Consider the following 26,818-nt stretch of genomic DNA (forward strand, 5'->3'; position numbering starts at 1 on the left):
GACATGGCCCAACTCCCCTGGCCATGGGTCCAGCCTGCAGCAGCCACCTGCTTCTTTAGTCACAGCCGGCTGCCCAGTGTAATCTGATCCATTTTCTTTTTAAATTGTGATTCTTTGTGCCAGGCAAGGCCAATCAAAACAAACAGGGACAATGTGACTCTGACAAGCTCCAGCTCTGTTTACCAAACATCAGCACTGGTTCTGACCTGCATGTGTCTCAACAGGGTTCCAGAGCCAGGGGTGCTGGCTTCTCTCTGTGATAGGCACAGGGCCTGACTGCTCCAGGGCTTGGGCCTCTGCCGGAAAGGAATGTGATTTCAGCAGCCCAGCCGGGGTGCAAAATGCTGCTGCTTGCTAATTGTTTTCTGTTCCTGGTGCCCATGGGATTTTCTATCCATCCTTCACTGTGTTTTCTCCTAGTATGCATGCAAAGGCAAGGGGAGAGAGCTGTGCCCTGGGGAGGCTGGGTCTCATTAATATAGTGCAGAAAGAGAGTTGCTTTGCAAGTAGCCCAAGAAGGAAATGCTGAGGCAAGGAGAAAAGATGAGTCAGGAAAGCAACTGACTCTGCTTTCAGGCTTTAGCATAGTCCAGCTGGGCCCTGAGTCTCACTGGAGCAGATATTAGTAGACTTTAGGAGATCTGACATATGCTTCCTGCAATTTTTCCCTTGTTTATTTGTTTGCCTTTTCTATGGGGATGGGAACTCCTCTGAGTCAGGGAATGAAGGTGACTTTCTGACCAACTATCCCAGTAGGGGAAAGCAGGGCTGGGCAGTGATTTCTGCCTGATTCATGTGACACAAGTGCTGTGAAGAGGCCTTAGATCTGTCAGGGCTGAAATCGCTTGTGCAATGTTGAGCAGGAAAACTATGCCAAAGAGGAAACGCTCCCTTCATAACTGGCCCGCCCAGACTCTGCAGATGTCCAACATTTATGCAATGTCCTAGAACTTGTCACAGCCGGTCCCATAGCATCGTATAATTGTTTAATAGGCAGAGCTGCAAGTGCCACCTGTAGTAAAGGTTGTTCAACACTTTCACTGTTCTTAGGTCTCTGCTTCAGGCTGATTTAAAAACAAAAAAAACCTTTCAGCTAAAATGGTTCAGCCATGTCCAAGAATGAGATTAGGGGGGAAAAAATTCTGTGCTAAAAATATTCTTGCAGTTGTTTAACTGAGACTCTCTAAGGCCTCCATAAGTTAGAGCCTGGCCTTGAAATCTGGTGTGTGTTTGATGGGGGTGCCTTTTATTGTTCTCCTGAGTATTTGCCCAAATTCGGTCAAATTATAAAACTATGAAAAAAAATCTCACTTTGCACATGCTCAGTAGGGACTTGTTAAAGTTTAGCAGCTAAATTCTCTAAGGATTCTGTCTACACTGAGCTTGTTCCACTCAAAGTGTCTAAGCGCTAACTTCATAGGCACCATCCCCAGCATGACTGAGCAGACACCATCCCAGGACTGCAGAGGCTGAGGTGGGCTTTCCCTGCAATTGTTCCCCTACAGCTGTTAAGGCCACCATGGTGCTGAATGCTGGAACATAGAACTGGAAGCCAGTGTCTCCTGCGCTTTCAATGCTCCCTCTGCCAGTGCCCAAGCAGCATGGTGGGCAGGAGGAACCAGCCACATTTTAATGGGGTGAGGGGAGGCCAGGAGCAGGACCCAGGGGTGTGGGAGGAGCAGAGTGGAAGGGAAAAGGGGAGTATATAGATGCCGAGGGTGGGGCAGGTGGGATAGGAGCAGAGTAGAGTATAGGGAAAAGTCATGGGGCTAAGGGCTCTATAGGTCCAGAGAGAGCAGATGCCAGGGGATGGGAACAGGTGGCTGCGGGACAGGAGCAGAGGGGGAGTGGATAGGAGATGGGAGGGGCAGGAGCCAGGGGTGGTGGATGGGAGCACAAGGGGAGGAGGGAGGAGCAGAGACAAGCTAGGAAAACCACAGTAGAGGGATCTAAAAACACTCGATCACAATCCCCTACAGATCCTGGAATAGAACCCAGGAGTCTCAGCCTTCCTTTTCTGTCAGCAAATAGCTGTGAAACTCACTTCTCGTCCTCCAGGCCACACAGAGGTGAACAGCCTACTGCTGCTGCTACCGGGTCCTCTGGTAGTTCAAGTAGCAGAGCTCTGTGCTGTACTGCAAAAGACCTAAGCCCTGGGGCTGACCCAAGATGGGGGTCAATATGAGGGAATTTCTGTTTTTCAGGGCAGTTTTTTCTTCAGAAAATTAGCAAATTATGCCTCCAAAACCATGTTAAAAGACTGTTAAAGTTGCCAAGTCAGGCATTCAAAAGCCAGGAAATGCCAGGATCAAGATTGCCCATGCAACCCTTATCTGGACCCCCCAAGTGGCTGCATCCTGCATTTGAGTTGTACTCAGTAGCATCTGAGCAGCAGCGGGCAGTTTGCCTAGTGGCAATACAAAGCCTGGTGAATGCTGGCAGCAAGCCCCTTATCAAAGCCTGGGGGCATGAGGGTGAGGGCAGGTGTCACATTCTCAGAGGGTGGCAGTCAGCTAGGCGTTGTGTGCAGGGTGCCAGCAAACATAACAAAATCACAGGAACAATGCTGAGATTCCCAGAGCGGGAATTATGCACCTGGCTTCCTAGGTGATGAATGGGGAGACAAAGGTGTCTCATAATACAATTCACAAAAGCCAGCAGGGGAGGTGAGAAGCCACCTAAGCTAGCCAATGAGAGAGGCCAATGAGAAGGGTGTGTGCTAAGCCCCCCCGCCCTCTGCTTGCAATGCTCAGCTGCAAACCCTCGCTTTGCTGCAGGTGCCTGTGCTGTTAGCAAGAAGTCAGGGCACAGGCTTCCAGCACATGTTTTAGCCTAGTGGTTAGGGCACTCAACTGGAGTGTGGGAGACTCCTGGCTGAGGGCAAGAAGAGCTATGGGATATTCTCATGTGGGGCTTCCTCAATCTCTCCTGTTGAAGCCGTTGCACTGAACAGAGTTCATGTGGAGCCCTCGGGATCTATGCACACAGTGACCCTGAGCATGGTTAGTGGGGCAAGCCCAGGAGTTGGGACATAGCAGCCAGGCCCAGACTGAGGGGCAGTTCTGGCAGCCTCTTTATTCTGTGCCAGGAACGAAAAGGGACCATACAAAGGGGGAGCACTGGCTCAACACACAGCCCTATATGCCCCTTACTCCCACAGCTCCCAGTGTAGGGCAGTGATAGAGGGTGGGGCTGGGCTGGGAGGTGGGCACTTGAGTTTCAGCTATTCTGGGCTGTGGAGCAGCCTTGGGGTTGCTCTCTATCACTCCAAAGACTGTGCTATGTCCCGGAGCTCCCCAGAGTTGGGGAAGCTAAAAGCCACCTTTGCCCCCCCCCCCCCCCCCGCCTAGGGTCTGACCCACACACTGGACCCTCGAGAGGCACAGGCTGGACACTGCCAAGTGGGCTTAAAATGCCCTCTTCTCCTGAAGGGCTCACCAGGCAGGGCATGGGTGGTGCCAGCCCATTCTCTGTGCACCAGTGCTCTCTGGATGGGATGGCCAGGAGTGCCATGGCTGGGCCCGAGGGGGAAGTGCTGCTTTTTGTGCTGGGGTCCCTTATCTCTTCCCCACATGGTGTGGGCATCTCCACCCAGACTGGCTGCCCAGAGGAAGCCCAGCCCCTGCAGTGTGTCGAGACTGCTGAGCAGGAGGACCCAGGCCGGGCAGGCGTGGGGGTGACAGCATCACCCCAGGAGGAGCCCTACCAGTTGGTGCTGAATGGAGAGAGCAACGTCCTGCATGGAGAGCAGGTCCAGCAGGTGAGCTCAGCACAGGCTGCGGGATCACCCCATTGCAGGGCTAGGTAACCTCACTGAGTCAGGCTGTGGCCAGGGCAGTTCTAGAACCTCCTCTGGCCTGGAGCTGGCCCCTCCACCCTGTCCTCTGGACAGCTCCTCAGTGGGATTGAGCCATTCCAGTGGGCCCCCCAGGGCATGGAACTCATTCCCCTGGCCAGCCCGGCCCTCCTGGTTTGGAAACAGGCTGGGCAGTGCTGCCGTGAGCTCCGGCTGTTGTTTCCCTAGTTTCTAGCCTTGGATCAGCTCACCGCACAGGACCCGCACGGGCACTTTGTGCACCAGCACTGGGCCAGCTCAGACCTTGGGGATCCCAGTGCAACGCTCCTAATGCCACTGGCTCCAGAACTCTGCCCTGTGGGACTCAGGGGACCATTCGCCCCAGAGACAGTGTGTCACTGGTGAGGGTGGGTGAGCAGGGACCAGCCCCATCTGGCTCAGGGCCCAGGGGTTTGCTGGCCTGGCAGCTGGAGAGAACATCCTGGTACTTGTGAAAGGAGGCAAAGATCTGATACGGACGCACTGAGAGACAACAAATGTGGAGTCCACAGAACCACGTATCCAGTCACCCCGCAGAGCTCAGCACCATTGCCAAACAATAATAATAATGAGCAATAAACACATCTAATAAATCATTTGCTCGACCTGACCATTACCCCTCATTCCTCCCTTCAGTGAATAGCCTTCCACCAGGGCAGGCCTGGACCACAGGGTGTGTTCACCGAGAGGGGTGATGTCCCAGGCAAACCTCGTTCTGGGGGTTCCTCCTTCTGGGATTGGGTCAGTGGGATTGTTCCACCCACACACACTGCGAACACTCTGGTAAACGTCACTCCAAACATCTCTGCCGCCCTGGAGCTGCGTGGGTTCTTCACTCTGAAGCTCATGGGCCAGTGGCCTTTTGGGCTGGGCTGTCTGTGCAGATCATCCTCCTCTGGAGAAGCCCCAGCTGGGGCAGGTGAGGGGGAGAGGACCCCTGCAGATCCCTTTCACTGAGGCCCCTGGAAGTTGTCCCCTCGGGGGGAGAGTCTGGTCTTCCTGGAGTGTGTGTGGGAAAGGCCTGGCTGGGCCACCCCTAATCAGGGCCGGCTTCAGGCCTATTCCACCAATTCCCCCAAATCGGGCCCCGCGCCTAAGAGGGCCCCATGCCCAGTGATAATCCCTTCCCTGGCTAGAGGCGCCTTTTTAATTTTTACTCACTTGGCGGCACTTCAAGTCTTCGGCGGCACTTCGGTGGTGGTTCTTTCGCTTGCTCTGGGTCTTAGGCGGCACTTCGGCAGCGGGTCCTTCAGTGCTTCCGAAGACCTGGAGCGAGTAAAGGACCCGCCACCGAAGTGCCGCTGAAGACTCGGAGCACCGCCCGGTGAGTACAAGCCCCACGTGTTTTTTTACACGTGTGTGGGGTTTTTTGTTTGTTTTGTTTTTTAAGTCATGCCTGCTGGGGCCCTGTCAAAACTGTTCGAATTGGGTCCCGCACTTCCTAAAGCCGGCCCTGCCCCTAATGAGCCACAACGGGGGAGAGCCTGCTCCTCTGCCCCCATGCTGCTCTGCCTGCAGGGCTGTGCTACCACTGGTGGGGCCCTCCAGGATGGGAGGGGACCCAGCTGGGCTGCAAAGCTCTCAGGGGTACTAACAAGTCCTGGGGTGGGAGGGTGGGAGGGGGGAGGTCTGTAGGAGATGATGCCATGAGCCAGCCTGTGCCCTGCTTCTCCTCTCCTACCGCTCCAGCCCTCGCAGAGGCCCTTCCATGCAGAACCCCCAGGGAACACAAGCAGGGGAGACATAGCCCTGGAGCTGACACCTGGGCATGATGAAGTCTGTGGGGAGGGCTCTGTGCCTGCAGCCATCCAGCCCAAAGCCAGACACCCAGGAGAGGACAGCGGGGAGCAGTTGGGTGAGGGAAGGTGTGGAAGTAACCGATGGGAAATGCTCCTGCCAGAGGTCGGGGAGCAGGGAGGGACCCTGGTGGGAACTGATTCCTGTGGCTCTGTTCCCAGCTGGTACCCCACCTCCCGCCAAGAGTGACCGGGGACCCTTGGAACCTGCTCTACTGCACCGCCAGGGATGGGTTTAGCCTGAAGAGCATGTACAGGAGTATGAACAAGCTGAGCTCTCCTGTGCTGCTGGTCATCCGAGATACCGACGGGCAGGTGAGGCCAGGGAAATGGAATCGTACATTGCGCTGGGCTGGGGTTCCCCTGCGAGAGAAACATGCAGCTGCTAAAGGCCAGCACAAATCTGGACCCTGCACACTAGGGCCATCCCACAGGGTGTGGTCCAGGAGCCTGGCTCCCCTTCCTGGCTTTAACGGCCCTTCTGGGCCCAGGCATACCCCCTGGCCCCACACACTCTGTTCTGGCTCCCATTCCATCCAGGCCATGTCAGAAACACAAGGCAGGGAAGCTACAGCCTGATCCCTAGGTTGGGTGGAAAACCTGCAGCCTGGTTCTGCTCTGTGACCTGACAAGTTGGCTGGGTAGAGGGTTTGTGGCCTGGAGTTGGGGGTCTGTGTGGCTTATCCCGAACAAGCTGCACCAAAGGGGATGGTGCTGAGCTCTCAGTGCATTTGCTTTTGGACTCCCAGAGGAAGCAGGCAGAGACACTGCTTCGATATGTTTACCTGACCTCAGTGAGTGAGCTGGGGGCTGAGGAGAAGAAAGCCAGGAAGGCAGACTCCTGGGAGATTCTGCACAAAAACATTAAAAATTCTGCACACACTATTTTAAAATTCTGCATATTTTATTTGTCAAAATAACACAATAGAATCATGGCAGTTTCAATTTATTTGGTATTTTATTTAAATACCTGTCAGCAATACAGACAACAAAAAAGACTCCCCAGGAGTAGAGAGTTAAAGAAACCCCTATAACAGAGGTCTCCAAACTGTGGGGTGTGGGCCCCAGCGGGGTAGGGAGGGAGTGCCACCCAGGCCTGGCTCCATGTCTGCTCTGGCCCTGCCCCCAGCTTTGTCCCCAGCTCCTGGCCCTGTGCCTGACCCCATCCCCAGCCAGCTTGGGGCCCATCTGCCAGCCCTCAGCCCGAGGTGGAGGCTGGTAGTGGGGGAGGAGCCTCACCCAGCCACAGGCATGGCTGCCAATCCCCACCATGGCCCAGCTGTGGCTCTGCTCCTGCCTCCAGCCTCAGCCCCTGGCCCCAGACCCACCCTCAGCTGCAGCCCTACCTCAGCCCCCTTACCGCTGTCTGCATATCCCTCTGGTGGCCCCGCTCCTGGTCCTGGTTCTGGGGAGGGGCGGGGGTGTGTGGACTGGGGGAATTACTTTTCATGAGAAATTGTGAAAAGAAAATGTCATTACATGCGAGTGCCCTTACCCCCTTGCAAGGGCATGGCTAAAGGTGAACAGAGATCAGGTGACCTCCTGGCCCGGGAAAGAGACAAAGGCATGGAGGAGGAGCTGGAGGAGGTTTCAGTTTGGAGCTGGCTGGGGACAGGAAGTGAGGGCAGACGGGGTTGTCTGGCTCGCTAGGCCCCAGAATGGACCTGGCTGAGGGGTCTGGTTCTCTGTACCTACAAGCTCTGTTTTAGACCGTGTTCTATCATCTAATAAACCTCTGTTTTATTGGCTGACTGCGAAGTGGGGGATGCGTGCAGGACCCTCTGGCTTCCCCAGGACCCCGCCTGGGCAGATTCGCTGTGGGAAGCACACGGAGGGCATATGTTGAATGCTCCAAGGTCAGACCCAGGGAGGTGAAGCCGTGTGAGCTTCTTGCCCTGAAGACAGTCAGCTCCAAGGGAGACGAGGCTCCCCAAAGTCCTGACTGGCTTTGTGGGGAGCTGTTCCAAAGCATCACCCGGGGGACTCTGTGACAGTGCGTTGTGAAGATTTTTGACTTTGAATAAGGGGTCGCCAATCTGAAAAGCATGAGAGACGCTGCTGTAGCCCACGGAGCCCCTCTGGATCTGAAACGGAAAGGAACGACTGTTAGTTACGTTCCAGGCTGTCCCTTCTAAGCAGAGCGGCGGCAGGTCTGGAATGAGAAGGATTTGTTAAAGAATTCCAGTACCCAGACTGGAGATCCGAAATGCAGAGTGTGATCAGTGCAGCCTGGCACACAACCCCCAACCTTACAGTGGCGCTTGTCATTGTTTTGAACTGGCTATGTGCTCTATGCTGGCCTTGAAGAGTAACCCGGCATCTGCAGAATCACATGGGGTTTGAATATGTCAGCCTGCTGCTGAGTAAACACCAGTGGGAGTACAGATGCTGCTGACTGTGGCAGGTAGAACTGTCCTGTTCAAACACACTGGGCCATCTGGAGAGCTTTTTGGTGTGTCTGCCACAACGAAGCACTGGCAACCCATCTGTACAACCCAGTACTGCACAAGAAGGATCCATGGGCCATGGCAAAGGCTGCAATGAAAGGCATGGTGCTGAGTCAGTGAGGGAGAGAGTTGTTACGAAACTCTCCATAAACAGGTAAAAGCTGAGAGCACTCCCTCAGGTGCAGAGATGAAAGCAGGAGGGGCTGGTTGGCAGGCCAACCTGGGTGGCACTCTCCTTGGTTTAGGGGGAGAAACCAAGCCACGCCAATACATTGGTAGGAACAGAGGGGCGGTGGGGTAGTGGGGTGGGGGGTGCTGGGCTAGGGCCTGCAGAGCAGGGGGCTGGGATGCTGGAAGCAGGCCAGGGGCAGGCAGGACACTGCTGAGGAGAGGGGTGGTGTAGCTGAGCTCTGCCAGGGCTTGTAGTAGCCTTTGCTCTCTGTAAGCTCCGGCCTTGGCCCGAGGTGCGAGTGAAACCTCCTGAACTTCTGGGCCACTAACTTCATGCTCAATCCCCAGGCTCTCCCCACTCTGTAGGGTCCGTGGCAGCCCCAGGACTCCAGCCTGCCTGCCAGACCAAGGGGCTTGTGGGATGCATTCGGAGTCCTGGGGAGTGCCGGCCGACTGTGGGGAGCACGTGAGCTGTTTGCAATCGGGCATTCCCAGCAGGGCTCTCCTGCTAGCCACTAGTGAGCACCCAGCAGCCCCCGTCCTCTGGTCCATCTCAGACGACACCACCTCATCTGGATTTTTATTAAAAGAAAAAGGACAAAGAAGCCGACCAGCGAATGAGCAGCAATGTCCTGCTCCAGGCCTAGGCTAGCTGCCAGGTTGCACAGCAATGGGCGCCAGTCCCACTCGGAGAGATGCTGCAGCAGGATCCTGCAGCCAGCTCCGGGCACCAGGGAGCTAGTGCCAGACCAGGAAGAGGCAGGAGACAAGCAGTTCCCATAGTCACAGGGATCGCAGAGTGGGCCTCTTAGCTACCAACGATAGCATCCTGCTGCCTGTGCACCTCCTGCTGCCTCCCCGCCCCATCCCCAGAGCCATCCAGCACCCCATGTTCCACCTGCTAGTTCCCCCAGCATCCCTTCCCACATCCACTGTGACCTTAGAGTGCTTCCCTGCTGGTTTGGTCCAGTTCCACCCGCCTTGGTCTCCCCTCACCACCTGACCCCTTCTACGCTCCTCCCAGGCCTGCTAAGCAACAGGATGTTATCGCTGGTAGCTAAGAGGCCCACCTCTCCTTCTGGTCTTCTCCTAGGCTAGTCCCACACCTTGCTGCAGGAGCCCTACCCTGCCCTGCCCCCAGGCATGTCCTCTGCCCCTGGATGCTCATTTCCCCTGGTCTGCCCAGTGCACAGTGAACTTAGCCAATCAGTAAAGGGGAAACATGCCCCCAGCTGGCTCAGGGCTCAGTTAGGCCTTCCAGCACCTCCTTGACTGGGCCAGACTAAAGAGAACCTCCAGATGTCAGCCTTTCCCGCCCCTCCACTTCCTGTCCCAGCTGAACCAGGGAGGGCAGAGGTGACCAAAGAGTTAAACAAGAGGAGGAATTAACCCAGCATCTCCGGCACACACAGGTGGAAGTTCTGGGGTCACCACACCCGGCACTCATCTAGCCCTGGATAGCCAAACCTGGCAGAAATCTTCTCTACACCTCAGCACCTGCAAGCAGGGAGTGAGGGGCCATGCAGTCCGGCCATGCAGAGCTGGAGCACATGCTGGTTAACCCTTCACCGTGCCCTGCCTTGGGCAGCTCTGTACTCTGAACTCCTGGCTCAGCACCAACCCAGCAAGAAAACAGAGCTAACCCCCAAGAGCTCATCCCTTGTGCACCCCCACTCACCGTATCACAGCCACAGCTACAGCACACACGCACCTGCAGTTGTCCCCCCCCCTCCTTCCGCAGCCTACCCCTTCTCCAGACTTCCCCCCGTGCCGGTAGTGGTGGGGTAGCACACCGCTGTGTTGGGTGTATGGGGGGTAGGAGGCCAACAGGCCTCGGGGCAGTGCTGAGGCTGCAGGCCTGTGGGGTACAGGAGTGGGGAAGTGCTAAGGTAACATCTGCTCTCAGTAGTTCACCTACAGCTAGTAACTCCTGCAGTGCAACTGGGCCAGGCTGCGCTCTTGGAGGGGATCAGATAATCCACTCGCAATTCCCGCAGCTTTTACATCCTGTGTCTGGCCCCCCAAAACGCTCCTTGGAAGGGGCTGGGTCTGTTCTGGACCCATCCCCAGGTCACCTGCCCACGGCGGGCATTGGGGTGTGATTGTGTCTCCCTGCAGTACTGTCTCTGGTAACCCTACACCTGCTGCGCACAGCCGACGGAGTGACTCCGTCGCACACAGTCAGGGCCTGTGCTGCTGGTGATCAAGGTCCCACGTGTCAGCCCTGCCAACAGCAATGGTCTGTGGGCGGAGCATGCATGTACATGTAGCCACAGCCCCACCTGACCCTAGCTGAGTAGCACACAGACACCTGTCCTCAGGGAGCACCTGCCAGTGTCAGGGATTAGCCCAGCACTGGCTGAAGGGAGAATCCAAGGGGCAAGGCACCTTTCAGACTTGATAGTGATGACTTTGTCCTGTCTGATCAGCCCCTTTCCAGCTTTGCTGGAGCCCCAGTTACAGGCTGCAGAACCTCCTCATTGAGTGATACAACCTGGAGCCACTGGTTTGCCCCATAGGGCGTCCAGCATGGGATGTGGCGCCTGTGGAGGGGGCAGCGGCGCCATGGATTGGCCTGGGTAGTGACTGTGGGGTAACTATTCATAATGGTGCCTAAAAGCCTGGGTGCAGATTCCAGCAGCCTCAGGGTCCTAGATACCTTGCTTTTGGGAGGGGAGCCGGGGCACACACAGCCTGCCCTGAGAGCTTCAGTGGCTGGGAGAGGTAAAGACAGTGAACAGGCCTGCCCTGGTCACTTGCTGCTGGTGGTAGCTGCAGAATTGACAGCCCCAGCAGTCACAGATCATGAGTGAGGCCTCCAGAAATCACTCACGTGATTGGTTTACAAATCAGGAGGTTTGTTTTTTTTAAAATAATAAATTTTGGGTTCTTTGCCTTCCGGCTTTGTTTTGTATCTAATGCAAGCTGAGAGTCTCCTGGAATCCCGGAGCTGGGACTTTGAGGAAACCCCAATTACAGCAAAACTTGTGCTAAAACCACAAGATCTGGCAGTGCTGTGACCTTCTCTCCTCCGCTTCCATTCCAGACGTTTGGGGCCTTCTCCTCCACTGCCATCCGACTCAGCAGCTGCTTTTATGGCACAGGGGAGACTTTTCTCTTCTCCTTCTCCCCGGAGCTAAAGGTAACAGTAACGCTCACATTCTCGGTGCAGGGGCTTTGGAATCAGCCTGTGACTCTCTCTCCCAGGAGCGGAGACAGGGGCTTCTGCTGGCCAATGCCCAAATGCAGCACAGGCCCAGGGGCATGTGGGGTGCAATCATTTGGGGTGGGTGGGAGGACAAGTCCACAGCATTTCTGCTTCCCCTTCCCTGCCAGCAGTGTTCTTCTGGCTCTGCCCCGCCCAAGCAGGTGCTCTGGGTCACTCAGCCGCTCTGTGTGCATGGGCGGGGAGGGATTTGGACTTCCTCTCCACTTGCACCCTAAAGGCCCCATAGTGCTGGTCAGCCATGCTGGGAGCTGAGCCAGCGCTGGGGAGAGCATTCTGCATTCCTGGGAGCCCTGGGCCCCGTGCCTCCTGGAGTGCCCGCCTGGTATCCAACTGAGTCCTTAGTACGTCTCTTGCTCAGTGCTGAGCAGGACAGGAGCATGGGGGCATCGAGAGGCTACTGCTGTGAGGAAGGGAGCACGTCACTAAGCCCCCCTATAGCACAATGGGCAATGCCCATCGTTAGCTGCATGTCTCCTCTGACATCCATGCTCCACCCACCCCTTTCACACCCTGCACTCTCACCTCATGCAAGGGCTTTGGCCGAGCCCCCTGCAAGGCACACAGCTGCTTTGTGCAACCTGCTGCACACCACACAAACCTGCAGGCCCTAAACCAGCCTGCTATGCATGTCAGTGCCCACCGCTGCAACCAAGCAGGCTGCTCAACCAGGCTGCTCCTGGGAGCCTAGGTGAGAGGAGGCCTGGCAGGCCCAAAGTCCATGACATGTGGCTGATTGAAGCAGCGTGAGTCACACCTTGCACAGCATCTCGGAGGCAGCTTACTTCCCATCCTGCAGGCACCACCTGAGCTCAGCAGGGCACAGCCATGCCTTCCTCACCGCCTCTAGACACGGCTGAGTAACCCTGTTCTCAAGCCAGTTCCAGCCTCAGGGCTCCTTCACCTAGTAGGAGCATGTAATTAGTAGGAATAATTACCAGGAAGTAATTGCTCTCCTTAGTCATTAGTGAATTAATTGTAACGACAGAATTAAGTAACTGAATAATTCAGCGTCTGATTATGGAAAATCACTTGACTTTCCTGCCAGTGACTAACCCACGCTCCTGAGGGTGTTGCTTGCTAGGCTCAACTCCTCTGGAAGCTGAGTCTCCGAAGAACTGAGCAGAAACCTCCTCCTTGGGCCCCTACAAAGCCCTAGGACTTGTGGCCTGGCTGGCTTCAGAGGTGTTTCTGCCTGACTTCTTGGAGAGCAGGGCCAGGATATAGGAAATCCCAATAGTCCATAATGCTTTTCTTGGGGCCTGACAAATCCACCCGGGTAGCTGTCATCCAGACAGGCATGCACCGCTCCCCCCACAACACTCGCTGCCCGGGCCTTGGGAGATACTGCAGCAGAGCCCCAGCCTGGGATGCCAGTTTGGTGACTGATCAAATCAGAAGCATAAAACCCCTCTGTGCAGCCAGCTCCAGCCCTGGTGTAAGCTGCACCCACCAACATCAGAGCTGAGGTTTGCTCCTTGCTTGCCCGTAACCTGGGGTTTGGTGAATATTTTGCCTTTCCAGTCATGGGATGGCTGGGCACAGCAATAGCCAACACGTGCTGAGGGGCAGAGGCGATGAGAATACTTCTTGTTATGTACATACTAAGAACTGGGAAAGCCACTCCCACAAATGAGACACCTTTGGTGCTTTAGAGCGAAGGTTGCCCAGGTGCATATCCTACTGCAGTACCGGCTAAAATACTAGGAACCCCTCAAGTACGTTCCTCCTCACCCTTTCCCACTGTACATGCGCCGTTCCCTGTACCTAGCACCTTACCATCCAGCATACACACACTTAGCCTGCGCCATACTGAGCATGCTGCTGGCATTGCCTGGCATGGGTGGTAGCTCTGGGGCAGGCAGACAGTAGTTTGGGCTGGATTGTTGTTGTCATACTGTGTTGGACCCTGGTTTTGTGGCGAAAGATTAGGAGCAGGTTAAGTACCGACATGTGAAACCACTAGAAAGATTTTAGGAACTGTTTGGTGCATGAAGGTGATAGTTAGAGCTGCTTAGAAAATAGCCTTTTTTCCCCCACTGAAAATTTCAACTTTCTGGTGAAAAATGTTGGCTGAAAACTAAAAATTTCTAGTCTGCCTGGAGTTGCAGTGCCTCATGGGTTTTGCTGTTCAGTTGCCTGATGCTCCCATTTTAGTCTATGGGCAGGGTTTTCTGGCTGGCCTACATCTCCCATGATGCACTACTTTCTCCCGCTTGATGATGGGAGGAGGTGCATAGAAGTCCCTGGCAGTGATGCATCATGGGTGATGTAGTCTAGCCAGAGAGTGCTCTCCATGGAAGAGGGTGGGAGCATAAGGCACCCAAACTATTACTCCCATGAGACACGGTGGTATTTTGAACCAGAATATTTTGGATTTTCACCTCTTTTTGCTAACAAAACATTGAGATTTTCCAGGGGCAGACACTTCATTTGCTTGAAAATCCAATTGTCTATCAAAAACAGTTTTGATAGGACATTTTTGAGCAGCCCTAGTAAAAATATCTGTGACACAGGTTTTGTGTTGTGTTAGGCAATCGCGTTCCAGGGGGCTGCCATGTTGGATTGCTGGGCTTGGCCTCCAGGCTGCATATTTGTTAGTGTGGGGCATGGGTGCAGTATGCTATTGGGGCTGGAGAAATGGGTGAAGGAGGAGCAGCGTGTCCCAGGCAGGAGCAGAAAGAACGTACCTGGGTATTTCCTAGTGTTTTAGTGAGTGTGTTGCAGGGATCTGTACTGGAGCAACCCTCATTCTCAGCAAACCAAGTGTTTTGTTTGGGGGAAAGTGCCCAAATACCTGGCTAAGTCAGATGTTGCTGGGGCAGGGGGAAACAGCGACTGGGAAGTCCTTGGTTTGCATAATGGCCTAACAAGGCAGCCTTGGCAAAACGCAGTAGGATGGTGAGGAGTTGGTCCAGAATTCAGGTATCTCCTGCTCCCCAACCTGCTCAGGCCCTTGGCCCTCAGCCTGTCTCACTCGGACACTTGCTGGGTTTGTGGGGGTAATAACACATGGGAACAACCAAGCCCAGTTGCTGCCTCCCCCCAGAAGCAGCTGGGAACAGGGCTGTCAAATCGAGTCTCATCTCAGCTGCGGCACAGCCTGTTCTGTTGGTGAGCTTCCCATTGTGTTACGGCAGCATTATGCCATTAGAGCCAGTGTGAAGGTGCCATAGGCCACAGCAAGGCCCCCGTGGGGAACACTCCAGCATGCAGCTTTGGCACAGGGGTGAATTCCCCTTGGAGTCCAGCCTTGCCTGCATGTGGGGGCCGGATCTTCCTCTGACTTCAAAATCAGCTCCTTTTGCTAAGGCCACACACTGGGAAACCCAAACACAGAAGCAAAGAGAGTTTTCGTTTGTGATCCTGTACGGCAGCTGCAGCTGTGTTGGGTCAGGGGTGGGGCTGCTGTAGTGTGGGCTGAGTGCTGAGTGGTATGGCCAATGCAGGCCAAGTTTCAGGAGAAGACTCTCCTTGCACTAGGGCCTCTTCCTCCTCCCAGTTTGCTCTGGCTTTCTCCTTTTCTGGGACTGGGGAACTCCATGCACATCACCTCCCAGACGCCAGTTTGACCAGCAGCACTGAACTGAATTATCAGCCCCCAACACAGCCAATTTCAAACCCTGCACATTATCAGTCTCATGTCCTGCCCCCATTCCCTCCCTATGGAGTTCAGATCCACCCTAACATTTAGGGGAATTGTCCACACTAGGAAGAGCCCCGGGCAGTTACTCATTTAACCCCTTATAGGCCTGGCGCACCCTCTGCTAAGCAAGGCACAGGAAATGCTGGCTTCTGGCACGAAGTGCCACCAGGACTGGAACACGAAGTGGTTGTGTGAGAACCTGCTCTCTGGCCAGCACTGCTGACATCTGTGACTGGCCAAAGGCACAGTCCAATGGGGCTCGCCCCCTTCCTCACCAGCAGTAGCATTCATCATCCTGACACATTGCCAGCCCCAGGGACCCAAAGGCATGAGTCAGACCCCCAGGAATCATGAGAGGCTGAAAAATAACAAATGTCAGTTCTTATTCTTTTCCCTCTGGTTTCTGAGCCTGGGGGTGCATTCGGATCACAGTCACCAGCGTTCCCCTGCTACCACAAGGGCCATAAGCTGACATATTTTTAAGAAAAGTCGAGAGGCTGATGTGCTGCTGAAGTGACTCCAGGAGCTGGGGTGTGAAGAAATCAAACATCACAAGAGTCACTTTAAAATTTTGCGCACTGGCAGCACGGCTAATGCTGACTCGTGGGCAGTGGGACTCATAGAAAACAAAGAATATCGGCTGGTACAGCTCCCCCAAAGCGCTGCCTGTATTTGCTCCTGTGGGTAGTGGCTTTGCACAGCCCAGCGGTGACTGCAATGCCCCAGAGAGCACCCCTGCAGGCAGAATAAAGTAGCTTGAACAAGGGGGAGGAACTCTCACCACTCCAGCCAGGGAGGAGGGGCGCTGTGGGGTGCTGCTTGCCCCAGCCACACAGAGCGGAGGGGGAGCCACGCTCCACTTACTATAGCCCGTGCCTACATTTTGCTATCCAGGACTCTGAAAGAGCTAGAAAAGATTCCACCCCAAGTGTGACGTACTGCCCTGGGGTGCAACCTGGAACTGGGGTACCGCTGAGCCTTCTGTCTCACCAGCCTGGGCACCCTTTCTCACTGTGATGCTGTGAGAAGCTGCACACCCGTCCTGGACCTGCCCTTACACAAACATTCACAATCAGGGACACACCCAGCTGAGTTACATGAATGCTTTCACCAACCACCCATGAACCAACAATAAAGAGGCTTCAGCCAGTTCTTCCCAGCTCCCCAGCCAAGGACCCCAGAGCTGTACCATCTTGCCCTGGTCAGAAGCCTGACCAATTTATGTTATTAGCCAGTCCGCCCCTCACTCAATGTGGAGAGGACAATGCACCAGTCTCTGTTCCTGAGCAGATTTCCCTTTGCACTTCGAGCAGCACACAGTTTTTAGGTTGAAATATAAAAAAAGATATAACTACAGAAAGATAGATTTTAAGTGATTATAATTAATGTCTACAGATCAATGTAGATTAGCTAAGAAATAAAACAAAATTGCACTCTAAGTTCTATAAACTAGATGGGATTTGAATCAAGCAGTGGTTCATCCTGATGGTACATACAGGTCACCAATCTTCCATACACAGGCTGGGATTCCTCCTTTCCCACCTGGGACCATCTCCCCAGTCCAGTCTCTGTCCCTGAGGTGTTTCCTGCTGTTGAGTTGGGGGGGGAAGGGAGGCTAAGTGATGATGCCACTTCCCCCTTTTATAGCTTCTCCCATGTGGAGGGAACTTCATTTTCCCAAACAAAGCCCCCAGCCGTTAGTGGAAAAGTACAGGCACAAGATGGAGTCCAGTGGCACACGTCCTTGCATGCTTTGCTGAGTCAGCAGCAGCCATTTCCCTTATTCTGGCTAGAACGTTCACAGGACAGGCCATCAGGTGAGGACAACCTTCTTCCATGGCCCATTGTGTTCATTGATGCGCCATCAACTTGAATAGTTCAGACACACTCTGCTGGCTAGACTGGCTGTAAATTACCTTGTGGGCGTTACCCAGGAGCAAACACATTTGAAATAGAGATACATGGTCAATATTCATAATTTCAGATACAAAAATGAAATGCATGCAAATGGGATAATCATACTCAGCAAACCATAACTTTTCCATAGACCCCTCACATGATATATTTTGTACAAGATACATCATAATTAACTCACCATGGTGTGATGCAGTAGGGACTGTCTGTGTGGGGAGTGGGAGAGCAGGGGAGGACTTTAGGGGATGGACGATGCCAGGGCCTGTAACCTGAGCTAGGTAAGGGAGGGAAAAGGTCAACACCTTTGCCCGGGAATGGGAACAAAGGAAGGGAGCGGCAGGAGGGAAGCAGATTGAGTTTGGGCTTGGGGCTGTGTGGGTGGAATTCAGGGTATCCTAGCTAGGATCCAAGCACCCTGAAGCCCAGAAGGACTCGGTGAGGGGTCCTGACTGTGCCTGCAAGCTCTGCTGTAACCGGTGTTCCTGTTGTCCAATAAACCTTCTGTTTACTGGCTGGCTAAGAGCACTGTGGGTCCCAGGAAGAGGGGTGCAGGGACCGGACTCCCCACACTCCGTGACAACTGGTGGCAGAGGTGGGATATACTGCACCCCGTGGACGGCGCTTCCTGCAGTAAGTGACTGGGAGCAGTAAAACAAAGGGGTGATTAACCCCTGGGAGTGTGTGCCCAGTGAGAAGGACTTTGCAGTAACAGGGTCCCCGGGGGATTGCAGCGAGCGGTCCCAGGGGCGGAGGAGTCTGCAGCTCGACCCTGGCAGAGAGGTGGTGACCTCACGAAGGGCTGGTGCACTAGGGTTCCCCCTGGAAACCGTGGGGAGCGGCGAGCACCCCGGCCTGTGAGTGGCCAGCAGGAAGATGTATGCCAAGCGGCGCAAAGTGTGACCTGCTGGAGCTGTGGCAAGCAGAGAGGGTTGCGCCGGGGAGATGCATCAAGGGACCAGCTGATTGCCCAGCGGAGCAGGGAGACCGCATGATAGAACGGAGAGCAACTGCTCTGAGGTAAGCAGCCGGGCAGATGCAGCGCACGCACCAGTGGTCTGTACTCCGCTGGAAGTGGGTCATCAGCCGGCGGAGCGGGCCTTCCCGAGACCCCCCCTTCCTAGGCGTTAGGGGGAAGGGCGGGGAGGAGCCCCAGTGTCATACCTGAGGGCACCGTGGACACCCCCGCAGCAGGGGAGCCTCACGGCGAAGCTCACCTCCCCCAGCAGGGGGGATCCATCCCGGCAACACTCGGGCATCTGTGGAAGGCGGAGCTGCGGCTGGTAATATGAAAGGGAGCCTGAGGACGGGAGGAGCTCGAGTTAAAGAGGTGAGAGCTGGAGGAGGAAGGCGAAACAGCGTGAATATGAGGAGAACCAGCGGAAACATGAAGTGAACCAGCGCCAGCGTGAGTGGGAGGAGAAGGAGAAACAGCCGTAAACATGAGCTGGACCTGGCCCGGCTGAGGAGCAGTGAGGCTCCGGCTGCGGTGAGGTGATGGGGGGGGCCCAAGCCTACAAAGAGCTTTGATAAGCACTTGCTGCCCCGGCGTAAGGAGGGTGGAGGACATAGATACCTTCCTGACGGCTTTGAGAATGCCTGCGAGCTGCACAGGGTTGACCCTGCAGACAAGGATCGCAGTTCTCACCCCCTTACTGGACTCCACAGCCGTGGAGAGTGTACAGCCGACTGAAAGGGGCGGAGGCAGGGGACTACGAACTGTTCAACAGGTCCTGCTCCGGCGAGTTTGGGCTGACTCCTGAGATGTTATCGGAAAAAGTTCCGGAGCCAGCGTGTAAACCCGTGAGGTCACATACCTACAACTGGTCAACCGGGCCGCAGGGGTATGCCGCAAGTGGACAGCTGGGGCCCAAACTAAAGAGGACCTGCTTGACCTATTCATACTGGAGCACCTGTACGAGCAGTGCCCGTCCAACCTGAGGCTGTGGTTGATGGACCAGAAGCCGGAGAACCCGCAGCATGCAGGCCAGCTGGCCGACCAATTTGTGGACAGTCGGGCAGGGGATGGCAGGGAGGAGTCTCGAAGGAGCAGGCCTGCCTCAACGCAGAGAGAGCAGTCATCCTGGGACCTCCCAAGGGGGCCTTTGGATAACCCCCCCAAAAGGGGAACATCCAGCGGCAGGTCCCTCCGACCCACTCAAGGGACCCACGAGATATGGGCTGCTATCGCTGTGGCCAACGAGGTCACAGTACGGGCCAGTGCCCCAAGCTCAGGGACAGACCAAGCAGACCCAACCCCACAGAGGGTGGACTGGATAAAAACCCAATCGGAGGAGGGGCTACATTCCAGGAAAGGGGGGTTGGCAACATACCACCTGTGGATGCTCCAGGTTCCGGGTTTTTGGTTTACCGGGTGGGCGCGGGGCTGCCCCTCCGGAAAGAGTGCATTGTTCCCTGGAAGTGGATGGGAGGAAGGTTAACTGGTATGGGACACGGCGCAGAGGTGACGCTGGCCCGGCCCGAGGGGGTGGCCTCAGATCGTATGGTGCCCAGACACCTACCTGACCCTGATGGGCGTGGGCGGGACCCATTCAAGGTACCCGTGGCAAGGGTACACCTGAAATGGGGGGCCAAGGTATGGGCCCAAGGATGTGGGGGTACACCAATATTTGCCCACTGACGTGTTAATGGGAGGGGACCTTGAGGACTGGCCTAGTAACACCCAGAGTGCCCTGGTCGTGACTCGTAGTCAGAGTCGGCAAATGGCACTGCTCCCACTGACAACAGGGGAAAGTACTCGACCTGAGGTGCAGGACCCTAACTCAGGGAAGCGGGGGAACGCCCAGGGGCACGGGTCAGAGAGGCTGCGGCCTCAGACACAGCCAGCAAGAAGAGAGCCGGTCCCCATTCCTGTCCCAGCTGCTGAGTTCCAGGCCGATTACAGAAAGATCCCTCCTTGCGGAAGCACAGGGAACCGGGCTGACCTTAGTTCGGTACAGACCATGAGGAGAGGTTGCAAGGAGAGGTTCCTGTGGGAGAAGGGGTTCCTGTACCGAGAATGGGCTCCCCCAGGGGAGTAGAGTCATGGGGATCAGGCGGCAGCTGGTGGTTCCCCAGAAGTTCCGTCACAAGCTGCTGTACCTGGCCCATGACATCCCTCTCGCAGGGCACCAGGGAATCCGGCGCACCAGGCAGAGGCTGCTACAGAACTTTTACTGGCCTGGGGTCTTTACCCATGTCCGACAGTACTGCCAATCCTGTGACCCTGCCAGAGGGTGGGGAAAGGCCCGGGACAAGGGGGAAAGCGGCTTTGAGGCCTTTACCCATCATAGAAGAACCTTTCCAGAAGGTGGCCCATGGACATAGTGGGACCCCTCAGCAAGACGACCCGGTCAGGGAAGAAATACATCCTGGTGGTGGTGGATTTTGCCACTCGCTACCCCGAGGCGGTGGCCTTGTCCTCTATCGAAGCAGACACAGTGGCAGATGCGCTGCTGACAATTTTCAGCCGGGTGGGGTTCCCCAAGGAGGTCTTAACGGACCAGGGGTCCCACTTCATGTCGGCCCTGCTCCGGTCCTTATGGCAGAAATGTGGGGTCCAGCACAACTGGGCCTCAGGCGTATCACCCCCCAGTCCAACGGGCTGGTAGAAAGGTTCAACGGGACACTGAAGATGATGCTAAAAACATTATGAACCAGCATCCGCAAGATTGGGACAAGTACTTACCTCACCTGCTGTTTGCGTACAGGGAGGTACCCCAGGAATCTACCGGGTTTTCAACCTTTTCGAACTGTTGTATGGAAGGCGGGTGAGGGGGGCCCCTAGACCTGATGAGGGACGAATGGAGGGGAAGGCCGCTCCCGAGGGAGAGTCAGTGGTGGAGTATGTCCTGACCTTCCGGGAAAGACTGGCCGGAGCTCATGGGCCTGGCCAGGGAGAATCTGGCCCGAGCCCAGAGGAGGCAGAAGGTCTGGTATGACTGCACAGCACGAGCCCGTGCCTTCGCCACCGGGGATCAGGTGATGGTTCTTATCCCCGTGAGGAGAAACAAACTCAGGCTGCCTGGGAAGGGCCCTTCAAGGTTATCAAGCGAACTGAATGAGGTAAACTATGGGTGGAGCTGTCAAACCGGGCACATCACGTCGGGTGTACCATGTGAACAGATGAAACCATACTATGACAGGGGGAATGTGGTGTTGGCCTGTGTGGACATTGGGAGTGGCAGGGAGAGACCTCCTTAGTGGATCTATTCCCTGAGACAAAAGCTGGTTCCCCCTGGAGGCGATTCCCCTCTCTGAGCAACTGACCCCGGCCAGCACGCTGAGATCAGAGGGGTGCTGCATCTGTACCGACAGCTGTTTCAACCAGCCTGGACGCACTAATTTGACTGTCCACCGGGTGGAGACGGGTCACATCCCCTATAAGATGCTCCCCTTTTCGGGTCACTGGGAAAACTGCCCAGGATCTTGAAAGAGAGGTCAGGGACATGCTGGATTTGGGGGTGATCCAGCCGTCTTCCAGCCCTTGTGGCCTCGCCAGTGTGCTAGTCCCCAAGAAGGATGGGTCAATCCGGTTCTGTGTGGACTATCGAAAGCTCAATGCCATCACCGTATCTGATGCCTACCCTATGCCCAGGCCTGACGAGCTCCTAGACAAGCTGGGAGGTGCTCGGTACCCTCACCACTATGGATCTTACCAAAGGCTACTGGCAAGTTCCGCTGGACGCAGATGCCAGGCTGAAATCGGGCCTTTATCACCCCTCTGGGGCTCTATGAGTTTCTGACCCTGCCCTTCGGCTCAAGGGTAGCGCCGGCCACCTTCCAGCGCCTGGTGGATCAGCTACTGAGGGGGATGGAGAGTTTTGCCGTGGCGTATATTGACGACATCTGCGTCTTCAGCCAGACCTGGGAGGACCACATAGTCCCAGGTTAAACAAGTCCTAGACCGACTCCGAAAGGCTGGGTTAACAGTAAAGGCGGAGAAGTGCAAGGTGGGGATGGCTGAAATATCTTACCTGGGCATCGGGTGGGGAGCAGCTGCCTGAAGCCGGAACCAGCCAAGGTGGAGGTGATCAGAGACTGGCCTGCTCCCCAAACCAAAAGCAGGTCCAGGCCTTTATTGGGATGGCGGGGTACTATCGAAGGTTCATGCTCCACTTTAGTGCCATAGCCAGGCCCATCACTGAACTGTGCAAAAAGGGGAAGCCAGACAAGGTGATCTGGACTGAGCAGTGGCCAGGAGGCTTTCCGGGCGCTGAAGGAGGCTTCTGGTTAGTGGCCCAGTTCTGGCAAACCCAGATTTTGACAAACCCTTTATGGTGGTTCACTGATGCCATCAGACACGGGACTGGGGGCAGTGTTAATGCAGGAGGATGAAAAGGGGGAGAGACACCCCATCGTGTACCTGAGTAAGATGCTGCTACCCCGGGAACAAAGCTACGCGGCCATCGAGAAGGAATGCCTGGCCATGGTGTAGGGCCCTTAAGAAACTAGAGCCATATCTCTTTGGGCGACACTTCACAGTGTACACCGACCACTCTCCCTGACTGGGCTGCATCCAGATGAAAGGAGCCACGCCAGCTCCTGAGGTGGAGCCTGCTCCTGCAGGACTATGACATGGACTGGTCCATGTGAAGGGAAGTGCCAACCTGACAGCGGATGCGTGTCCCGGAGAGGGGGACCCTGAACTTCCCCAGGTCACTGGGCAGAGTGACCCCTGCTCAGTTCAGTCTCGAAGGGGGAGAGATGTGATGCAGTAGGGACTGTCTGTGTGGGGAGTGGGAGAGCAGGGGAGGACTTTAGGGGATGACGATGCCAGGGCCTTTAACCTGAGCTAGGTAAGGGAGGGAAAAGGTCAACACCTTTGCCCGGGAAGGGGAACAAAGGAAGGGAGTGGCAGGAGGGAAGCAGTTTGAGTTTGGGCTTGGGGCTGTGTGGGCGGAATTCAGGGTATCCTAGCTAGGATCCAAGCACCCTGAAAGCCAGAAGGACTCGGTGGAGGGGTCCTGACTGTGCCTGCAAGCTCTGCTGTAACCGTGTTCCTGTTGTCCAATAAACCTTCTGTTTTACTGGCTGGCTAAGAGTCACTGTGGGTCCCAGGAAGAGGGGTGCAGGGCCGGACTCCCCACACTCCGTGACACATGGTAAATGGGGAGTGGGGGTGCCAGGATGTTGCTTTGTGGTACAGAGAATCACACCAGGTTTTACAGGGAGCTGGTCAGAGTTGGGGAGTTAGTGACGATCTAGGCTGAGGCTGGGTCAGGACTTTGCACCGAGTAGCTCCTGCTGAGCAGGGTTGCACCAGTGACCCTAGCAGTCATGGCAAGTCACTGCTGACCAGCTCCCGCCACACTGCAACAAGGCTCCCTGTTACTGTGCCAGGTACTGCCCAAGGGGTGGAATTAGCTGTCCCTACACCCCTGCTCTGATTGCTAATGGCTCTTCTCCTTGCAGGTGTTTAAGTGGACAGGCACCAACACTTTCTTCATGAAAGGAGATGCAGATTTGCTAGTGATTGGCGGAGGCAGGTATGTAGCTGACTGGGCGGAGCTGCCTTTCGCTGGCTAGAGTTCTGGGGCCTGTTCTGCCTCGCTGCTCCTAGAGACCCTTCTGCCCTCACAGCATCAGGGAAGGCAGGGGCTGCAGTACTTCAAGCCAAGCACCAGCACAGCCCATCCTTAGGCAGCAGCCAGAGCAGGTGAGCGGAGTCCTGCATCCAGTCACAGGGAGCCTATGTGGATGTATCTGCTCACACACGCTGCCCTCCTGGAGGCTGGAGCCAGACCTGGCTGCTGTTCTGAGATCTGCTGTGCTGGGGAGCCTTGAGAAGTGTAAATGACTTTGCTCATCTAGCGCTCCTTTAGCCCAGCCCAGTATAAGGAAGGAGGCTCCAGGGGAGTCAAGTGCATGATTCCTACCAATGAATGGATCTGGCTGATTTCCCTTCTGCAATGCCCGTGCTCAGATGTGAGTGAAGGGTTGCAGAAGTGTTTGCACTGGTTGCTCTGTTCTCAGGGTACGTCTATGCTTGGAGCAGGAGGTGTAATTTCCAGCTTGAGGAGACATCCCTGGGTTAGCTGTGATGGAGCTGATGCACTAACACTAGAAGTGTAGGGGAGACAAGGCCATTCCAGCAGGAGCAGACACACTCAGTACTAACAGGAAGAGGGTCTTGAGGAGTCTGGCCAGCCCCTCCCACCCCCAGTTAGGGTGACCGGATGTCCAGATTTTATAGGGACAGTCCTGATTTTTGGGTCTTTTTCTTAATTAGGCTCCTATTACCCCCCCCCCCATCTCGATTTTTCACATTTGCTGTCTGGTCACCCTACACCCACTCCAAGATGAGGAGACAGGTAGCACAGACCATGAAACTGTGCATCCTCTGACAGACTGACTGCAAACCCCTCTGCCAGCACTGAACCCGTGTGGGGCACACATGCCCAGCCTGGTCATGGCTACAGCACTTTGGGAAGTGTTGGGCCCTTCCCTTCTGCCACAACCCAGCACGTTGTGAGTGACGCGTTCCCTTCCTGCCGCTGTCATCCAGCCAATAACAACACAGCGATGTACCTGACAGAACCAGTTTGCACCAGGGCTCCCCTGGAATTGACCTTGACCAGCTAAATCAAGGCAAAACCTGCATGTGCACCAGGAAGAGGACTGGGGGTAGCCAGCATGTTAGCTCATGCTGACACCCCACCCCACCCACCTTCCCTAGCCTAGAAAAACCCACAGAAGTGAACTCAAAGCAAAACTGCTCAGCAGCCCCATGCCCTGCTGACTCCAGTGTTCCCTGTGTGCATGGCACTGCCCCTCCTGCTCTGTGCCCTTAGCCCTGGTGTTCATCTTTCCTGGTCATGCCCAAGGAGCATAGCGATGGCTGCATGAAGCCTTGGCTAGCGCGTGGCTCTGGCTCCAGCTCCCTGCAGGTTACGCAGCCTTGCTGTGCTGTTCACCCAGCTGTGAAACAAGCCCATTAAAATGCCACTCTGCCCTGAGAAGTGGCTGTAACAAGGGGTGTTTGTGAGGCTCTGAATGATTCTGCATGTGAAGGAAGAAGCTGTTTCTTCCACCAGCTCTGCACCCTGCCCCAGGGTCTGAGAGCCAGGCAGGGCTCTTCCCCCTTCTGCAGCCTCATGAGTGAGGAGCACAGGGCCCCTGTGCAGCCCACTAGCCTCCTGCAGCTCCCTCAGTGTGTCTCCTTACCCTGCATGGGGCTGCACAATCGGGAGCAGCTGGGCTGGGTGCTCAGAGAGGCATCTCTAATTCTCATCAAGAGCCTAGTGCAAAGCATGGTAGAAGGGAGCCCAATCCTAGGAGGTGCTCAGCATCACTGACAGCAGGGGTGCCCTGTGCTTGGCAGGATCAGGCCCACTAGCTGACCTTCCACATGGGGACAGACACAGGGAACCCTTGTTAGCTGACGGTCAGAGAGGCCCCTGCCCTGCCTGTCTTGGCCCCGGACTGGAGCCCGTCTGAGACTCAGCTTGGTCTTCCCTTTATTTTTAGTGGCAAATTCGGCCTGTGGCTGGATGGGGACCTGTACCATGGGGGAAGCCACCGATGCGAGACATTTGACAACGAAATCCTGTCGCCCCAGGAGCAATTCTTTATTCGGGACCTGGAGATTTGGGCCTTGACCTGAGCCCACCACACCGGGGGCCGGGGGAACTGACTGCTTTCACATGGACTCTGGGTGGGCCTGGCAGCTGTTCCCAGCAGTGTCTGGAACCCTTCCAGAGGGTGGTGCTCAGTCCGTCTTCCCCTTCCGCACAAGGCTTTGCCAGGCAGTGCTCCTTTCTCCTCCCCAGCCCGCACTCACGCTCCAGAGAGGGCAGCGGGGCATTCCCACCCATTTTCCTGCCAGGGTGCTCACCCTGCGGGGCATCAGAGCAGCCCCAGTGGGTGGCTCCACAAGCACTGGATTTCAATGCAAACAGAATCTCACAGGCAACTGGGCGATTTAAAAATAAAATTCCCATGTGAAGCGACTGAGTGTTAGCAGCAGGGGAGCTGCCTGCTAGGACATGCCCTGCCAGTCAGTGCTGTGAACTTGGGAAGTGAGCTCAGCCGTTGTTCACAGTGAGTGAGGGCAACCTCCACTCCCCCCTGGCAGAGACAGCAGGGGCAGCATGAGGGTATTGACATGGGCTTGCTGGGCACTGCCAGCTTTTAGAGTTCCATGAGATGTGAGGGCCAGGGCCCCTCCCCCATCCCTGCTCTCAGAGAAGCTTATTGAAGTTAGGCCAAGACCAGTATCAGTGGTGCCTGAAAAGCTACACGAAAGGGGCACAAGGACCACCCGTTTTTCTGTTGCTTGTAACAAGATGAGCCTGAATCAAAGCCCTGATCCCAGCACCCCAAGTTGCAGGACAGCTCAGGTCCAAACTCTGCCACTGTCTCCTGTCCCTGTAACGGGTCAAAACAAATCCCACAGCAAAATCCCTCCGGACTCCTCCTCCCATGAAGTCATGGGGCAGTGCAGGGCCTGAGCAGAGCACAGCAGCTGGCACCAATGCCCAGAGACTACCACTGTGGACCCAGAGTGATAAGCTGTTGGCTTGACATGGCATCAGACTTCTCACCACAGCCAGATACTAGGAGCTAGCTGGAAACAGCAGCACTGCTTCCAGGCAGCTGTGAACTCTGTTCAGACTCCGCAGGCTTAAAGCTCATGGGATTCAGCATTTGGATCCCCTCACAGCAAGCTGAACCCCAAGAGGTGAGGAGTTGGTGGCTGTCATGGATGTAGTCTAACAAGGACTGTGTGGCTCCACATATTCAGACACCAGAGTTGCTTATAAAATGAAGAAATAGGTAGAAGAA

General features: G+C 55.5%; 1 protein-coding gene across 1 annotated transcript; it reads left to right on the forward strand.

The window, feature by feature from the left end:
* Positions 1–5,865: 5,865 nt before the first annotated feature.
* Positions 5,866–26,492, forward strand: TLDC2 (TBC/LysM-associated domain containing 2). Its single transcript, XM_030533243.1, has 4 exons — positions 5,866–5,946; positions 11,296–11,391; positions 23,447–23,520; positions 25,502–26,492. The coding sequence occupies exons 1-4, from the start codon at positions 5,881–5,883 to the stop codon at positions 25,635–25,637; spliced, it is 372 nt and encodes a 123-aa protein (XP_030389103.1). The 5' UTR covers positions 5,866–5,880; the 3' UTR covers positions 25,638–26,492.
* The last annotated feature ends 326 nt before the right edge of the window (positions 26,493–26,818 follow it).

Source organism: Gopherus evgoodei, chromosome 14 (genome assembly GCF_007399415.2).
Source record: "Gopherus evgoodei ecotype Sinaloan lineage chromosome 14, rGopEvg1_v1.p, whole genome shotgun sequence".
NCBI classification, from domain to species: Eukaryota; Metazoa; Chordata; order Testudines; family Testudinidae; genus Gopherus; species Gopherus evgoodei.